The 7,530-nt window shown below is 34.1% G+C and overlaps 1 protein-coding gene across 1 annotated transcript; it reads left to right on the top strand.

Annotated features, from left to right (window-relative positions):
- Nucleotides 1-902: 902 nt before the first annotated feature.
- K441DRAFT_545185 (uncharacterized protein) lies at nt 903-5,630 on the top strand (the record flags this gene model as incomplete). The annotated part of the gene is made up of 2 exons (XM_067642801.1): nt 903-1,085; nt 5,535-5,630. Coding segments are annotated over 2 exons (279 nt in total), but the record flags the coding sequence as incomplete, so codon positions are not given.
- Between the last annotated feature and the right edge of the window lie 1,900 nt (nt 5,631-7,530).

Below are 7,530 nucleotides of genomic sequence, written 5' to 3'. Positions count from 1 at the left end.
ATTAGTAGTAAGAAACCCAGGCACGGCTACTAGACGGCGCGACTATTATACTAGTGCTACTCGCCATAGACAAAACATAGCTGACAACGCATTACGGCGACAAGTCCTTATGGCCAGTATATATTACTATTAGTAATCTTAATTAAAAAACGCGTAGGAAACAGAACTTACCCGCTAACCTACTGCTTAGGTTTATTCCTAATATAAAGAATATAAACTATAATACGCGGAGTGCTTATTATTATAAAGCTATAGAGGAGATGTTAAAACGTAAGTGCTTAATATATAATAAGTAGGAACCCTATTTAATAAGTCTTATAGCGCTTAGAAGTCTCTAGTATAGAGGTATTAATATAGAATGTGCAGATGGGAGAATCCGCTAATATTACCTTATTATATGCGGAATAATAGTAGATTATAAGGAGCAGGTTTTTATTACCGGTGTGAAAAGCTAGTAATACTGTATAATATGCCAAGTACCACCTAATAGACACGAAAACCTTTTAGAGCGTCACCTGCTTAGGATATATAAATTAACTAAAAAGCAGATTGTAGCCTAATAAGTAAATAACACACCTTAAACGGATTTAGATTGGGTGTACCCTGTACCGTACTTTATATAGAAATACGGCCTAATTAATATACATAACGCAATGATGGTAGATATTCTCCATTAACTGCTAAAAGGTATTATTATGCGTCTTATTAAATGGATATAAAAGGTAATAAGTAAAGTTATCCCTGCTAGTAAGAAACGAAAATGTTATAGGAGAACTGTTTAAGACATTTTAGCAGAGAGTTAGATTGATTAGCGTTTTATAGAAATACCTTAATACCCTAGCTTAAAAGTATTTTATAATACTCTATTTAGTTAAATATTATAGTGGACTAGCGATAAGTAAAAGTTAATCCTAAAGCAACTAATTCCTGCCCTAGCTCCACTTCTTACTAGTAAGGCACTATATGCGATATACTTTACTCGGGCGATACTGGATTTTGTTACTATAGTACAGTACCGAACTTATAATGAAGAGATACTCCAGTATATAGAGTATGCGCTATATTGGATTGATAAACTAAAAGGCGTGTTTTAAGGTTTCCGACCTAAAATAAGGGATTTAGATAAGGGGCATTTTAACTTCCTAAAGTTTTATGCTATAACCTATTTTATGGATTATATCCACTAGTTTGGCGCCGCCAATGGTTATAATATATTAAACGGAGAAGCTGCCTATAAGTACGCTATAAAGGCGTATTAGTATTAAATAAATAAATAGAGTGATTTCGAGTTACAGATCTGCCTCTATAATACTCGGCGCGTATTTATGCTAGCGATAAAGAGTTAGTTGTTGCATTGTAATTCTAGAACTATATCTACTATAGAACGTAGTATGGTACTGTAATTAACTAAACCGACGCGTTATATCGATATATAATTAACCCCTTGGGGTCTAGAAACGGACTAGTATACCTATATATCCTAATACGGTCTCGGTCTTATAAAATAGCGGATAGTAGGGATATTAGCTAATAGTCTTAAGATATCTAATTTTAAGGACGCGCTTGCCGTATTTCTTTGTAAATGTAGAAGGAAGGTTATCGGCTAAAATTCTACGTAAGCTAATATGGACTGCTGTGACCTGGACCCTTTTTAGATTAGGCTATACTTTATTTAAGTATACCCCTCCTTAAAATGCTAAAAGTAGATAGGTGTGGATCTAAACGACCTTAACTAAGTAGCTAAGGAAATTGTATACTGCGCACCAAATTGGCAAAAGTTGAGTAATTGGAAGCGTGACTATGTATAGGTACAGGAATACACGGCCGATAATAGAGATGGGAGAGGGAAGACTAGGCCTATAGGCGGAAGAATGGTAGGATAACTCCAGGTTGTTATTACTATATTAGATCATTCTACTTTAGGGGATAACGGCCTCCCTTTTTAATTTACTGGGGTAATGGTAAACCTTATGCAGTACTAAAATAATAGTAGGCCTTACCCCGTCTATAGTATAACTAAGGTTAAACACTAGTATCTAACTACTGCTAGAAACCCATGCTCCCTGGCTAGTAGTAGATTTTACTCTATACAGTCTATACTACGAAGTGCTTATATAGTTCTAGCTGGTTATAATTACCCTAACCTATTTTATATTAATAACTATATTAACTAGGGCTAATATAATATAGTATATTTACCAGATTTCTTAGAAGGAGGGTCTTGAGTTATATTAGTATATTAATAGGCTACCGCTAAAAGGCTATTTTTACTATAAGTTTTAACTATATATTCCGTTTACTGTTTTCTATATTACTTTCTACTGCTTTCTACTGCTTTCTACTGCTTTCTACTATCCTACTGCTTTCCACTGCTTTCTATTATCCTACTGCTTTCCACTACTTTCTACTATCCTACTGCTTTCCACTACTTTCCACTATCCCACTGCTTTCTACTACTTTCTACTACTTTCTACTATCCTACTACTTTCCACTATACTTTCTACTATCCCACTGCTTTCCACTGCTTTTTACTATCCTACTACTTTCTACTACTTTCTACTATCCTACTGCTTTCCACTGCTTTCTATTATCCTACTGCTTTCCACTACTTTCTACTATCCTACTGCTTTCTACTACTTTCTACTACTTTCTACTATCCTACTACTTTCCACTACTTTCTACTATCCCACTGCTTTCCACTGCTTTTTACTATCCTACTGCTTTCTACTACTTTCTACTATCCTACTGCTTTCTACTGCTTTTTACTATCCCACTGCTTTCCACTACTTTCTACTATCCTACTACTTTCTACTATCCTACTACTTTCTACTATCCTACTACTTTCTACTATCCTACTACTTTCTACTATCCTACTACTTTCTACTGCTTTCTACTATCCCACTGCTTTTTACTATTCTACTGCTTTCTACTGCTTTCTACTGCTTTCTACTATCCTACTACTTTCCACTGCTTTCTACTATCTTACTGCTTTCTACTGCTTTCTACTGCTTTCTATTACGTTCTACTACATTCTATTGCTTTCTACTACGTTCTACTACGTTTTATTGCTTTCTACTACGTTCTACTACTTTTAATTTTGTTATCTTCTAATTGGAGGTCCTGACCTCCGCCGAAATACTTTAATATCTATAATGAGGGCCAGAATATTATCAGCAAAAACGGAGATACTCCACTATAAGTTAACAAGATCTTAGGTCCGTATAGCTCGACAAAGGAGTATCTAAGCTCTTAGTACAATTTTTTAAGAAGACACGATTAAACCGTTAAGAGAGGTAGTGGGTTAAAGTAGGGAAGGGTGCACGCGGTAAATAGTCTACAGAGGTGGCGTATGTTGGGGACGGTTAAGACATAGGAAACTGCTATAAGTATATGGTAATTAATTGGTTAATAGTAAGGCCCAGTTGGGACGTAGCGAACCCTAGCTGCGGATAAGCTGGAAGAAGGATGTAGTGGTTACTAAGGAGATCCAATATCTATGGAGGTCTGGACGTAACTGCTGGGTAGCCCTAGGGGGCCGCCAGCTGCGCGTGGAGGTGGTTAATGGGGTTTTTTATCCTACTGAGGTGGCTTATAGGGTTTTTGTCCCATAATACCAGGGGGTTTTTCTTGTAAAATATTAAATTTCCCCTAGGTGTAGAGTAGTCTGCGTAGGCCTAATAGGGATCTAAATTAGACGTTAAGCAATAAATAAATAATTAATAATTAATTTAATTAGTGGTATATAACTATAGGGCTTATATTTAAATAAAATTCTGTTAGGATCCTGCCAGGAGCCTTATAGTACGATTAGGAAATACTAGGTTCCTGCTAGGAGCCTATTAGGACGATTAGGAAATGCTAGGTTCCTGCTAGGAGCCTATTAGGACGATTAGGAAATGCTAGGTTCCTGCTAGGAGCCTATCAGGACGATTAGGAAATAATTATCCTGCTAGGTTCCTGTTAGGAGCCTATTAAAACGATTAGGACAATTAGGAAAATTAAAATCCTGCTAGGAGGCCTCTAGGATCTTGGCACCCTAACAAAATGCTGATGTAGTAAGGTAGAATATATATAGGTCTTATAGTGGGTAAGCTATAGGACTTCTAACCGTGCTATTAACGAGTGGTTTAATAATATTAGGCTTTAGGGAGTGTTTACCAACTATTTTTCTTACTAGAGTGCTAATAATATTAAAGTAAAACTACTTTTAAAATAGATGTAATCTAAGAGTAATTAACCATAGTGGATTAAAATAATTATAACCGTAGGGGACTAGTAGCTGCTAGTATGTTACTAAAATGCTCTAGAGATTATATCCTTCCTTATTAGTTATAGCCCTTTTTAAGGAGATATAACTTTCTCGCTAGTAAGGTAATACTTATTAGTAGGAATAAGAATATATAATAAGCTTAACACGGCAGACTGGTAGTAGGAGACGCAAGAGTAGCTACCACTTAGCGTAACTATAGTGCTAATTATATTAGCTAGCGATAAGACCTAATTAATATAATATACCGGCGGCAAAAAAGCATAGCCACTCTATATTTTAATTAGAAATATTAAACTACGCGTTTAATAATCCGTAAATTAACTAGCCCTATTACTACTTATATACCTTCCGGTCTATATACCTAGCAACTAAATAATACAACTAGCGGTATAATATAAGACCCTTATGGCTATCTTTAAATATATACTTTAGCGACAACTCTACTGCTAGTATAGTTATACTAATAATACCTATAGCGTTAAAGAAAGCTAGTAAAGAAGGAGTATATCTCCTATACGCGGATAGCTAGGATTAATACTGCTTTTTACTTCTAGCTATATTTATAGCTAATTATAAAGAATAGGTTACGCTTATAGGTATTAAGAGTGGCTATAAATATTTAACTTATTATATATATACAAATAAACAGTATAATCTAACAACTACTATTTAGCGACTATAGCTGTTTTATATATACTAATTAATGAAAGACTAAATATAAATATAGTAGGAAGGTTGCGATACTAATAAAAAGGATAACTTAGATTATATTTGGCCGTTCTATAACTTTATATAGGGCTATAATCTATCTAATATTTATAAGATAATAGCGCCTAATTTCCTACACTAGGTGCTTAAAGGCCTTACTAGTGAATATCTTATATACTAGATTAAGGGGCTTATAAAAAGCGAAATATAGGCCGGAAAATATTAGGGCCTTAACAGCCTGCGTATAGATAGTTATGGCTAGGAAATATTAAATATTAATACATTTATTACTACCCGCTTTGTATAGGTGGAACAATTTACTAATATAATGGTATGGGATAGCTAGGTAAATATCGGCTAATAAATAGAAAAGATGTATAAATCTCTGTTATAATAATTGGTCCCTACTATAGCACCCTTACTAAAATAGAATAAAGGCGCTATACTATTTATCTAGGCGTTTATAGACTTTACTATACTATCTTAATATATATTATACGACGAATTAACTATCTAATACTTAGTAGTAGCTATTTATAGAATGGATAAGATAAAGGATGTATTTCTTTTATTTCGACTAAGTAAGGCAGGACTACTATACTTTAATATTCCTAAGCTATATGCTATTACCTACTATCTAGAGAGTATTTAGTAACTAGGAGTAATTAGAGGCATAGATATAGAGTATTTAGAGTAAGTATATAAGCTATAAAAGGCATTCTACCGTAGAACTAATAAATGGAATAACTATAAAGAGTAAATGCTATAATATAACACTATATATCTTAATACTATACTTTAGAACAAACTTAAGCTATAGGCATTAATTAATATAATTAATATAGTAGACCTAATAAGCGCAATATAGACAATATAACTAGGGTGAGGAACTTAAGGTTCCTCACCGCGCTAGTGCCATAACGGCACGTGACGGCAAGTTGCCTTACGTGACGGCAATTTGCCGCATATAAGGGCAAATTGCCTTATTCCTAATACTAGCAACTCTTCTTTTTATAGTTGCTATCTATATGTAAATAGACCGTATATAATAATATAATAGTGGGTAGAATATAGCAGACTTTAGCAGGTAACACGCCTTATTCTACTAACCCAGACTTCTGCCAGCCAATTATAATTTTCTATGCCCGGCATAGAAAATTGCTATTAGCTCGCTTACCACTAGCGCCTTAGCGGCCCTCGCTGTATCTTCTACTCCCTTTTAACCTAACCTTTAACTTATATATATAGAGTATTTATATTAACAAACGTCTCTAGCGCCTTATTTGGGTTTACCTTTGTTATTATATCTACCGGGTTATCTTAGCTATTAATCTATTAAATCTTAAAGAGTTCTTAACGCTCGTAAGATTGCTGTAGTGCCATAATATTAATTATAAGGCGCTTCTCCTTTATAGTACTAAGCTTAACTAAATACTTATAAAGGGAATATAAGTCGGTGTATATAATTATAGGGATAACAGGAAGTTTAAGTCGATCTATAATTATCTTTAAGGTAGTTCCAATTGTAATTGCTATATTAACTCCGCTAACTATTCTATATATCTCTAACGCTAGAACGCTTTAAGTAACGCACTTACTCTTAGTTAAGCTCTAATAGATAAAATTGCCGTAGATTATAAAGTTATTCTCTCTAGTAGATTTATTTGCGATAATAATTTTATATCCTAGCTAGGAGCTAAAATCTTTATTATTTATAAATGACTTATTAACAAACACGAAGAGCTTAGCGGTGGGAAGATTAATAGGTACGTAGAGTAGTCCTTAATTAAGATAGTTCATTTGCCAGGAAAGACGCTTATTTAGGGCAAGAACGTTATCCTTAGTTAGTTTCTGGTGTTAAGTGGCAATAGAGAGATTAAAGGAAGTCTTAGGTTAATAGATAGAAGCAATATAAGCTCCGCGAGCGCGTTGCTTCACGTATTCTTACTTTAGAAAATTAACGTTAATAACGTTAATCTTCTTACCTTAACCCTTCTAGCGTAAAGCAATAGAATCCTCGTTTAGGGAGAGGATGCATCTATTAAAGAGCAATAGTGTTATTAAACTAAGTCTTTCCTTTAGCTTCACCATAAGATTTGCCTTTACTAGCTTATCTTCTTTAAGAGCTAAGAATTGGTCGTCTCCTAAGATAATTATATTATTGGTTTATATACCAACAATTCCAAATAGGGTTCCTGTAGTTATAATAAGGAAGCAGGAATTGAATATAGAAGTAGTTATTAAAAGCTTCTCCTTATAGTGCTTGCTATAGGTAGCCCACTAATAGGTTCCTACCTCTGCAATTCTATATAATGGCTTAAGAACAACTATAATTATATCTTTAGGATATTAGTAGCGAATTTATTCTGAAAGATATGCCAATATTAAGCGCTAAAGGTGCGTCTCTAATTAGGTATAGGCTTAAGTAATATCTTATAAATAAACTACCATTCCATTCTTTATTAAGGAGGGAGCTAGTATAACAATAACTCGCTAACTAGCTTATTAAATCGTAGGGGATTGCGTAAGGATTACCTCCTTACTATTATTAT

Source organism: Cenococcum geophilum (assembly GCF_001692895.1).
Source record: "Cenococcum geophilum 1.58 unplaced genomic scaffold K441scaffold_8, whole genome shotgun sequence".
Taxonomy (NCBI): domain Eukaryota; kingdom Fungi; phylum Ascomycota; class Dothideomycetes; order Gloniales; family Gloniaceae; genus Cenococcum; species Cenococcum geophilum.
This window is presented reverse-complemented; position numbering and strand designations above follow the sequence as displayed.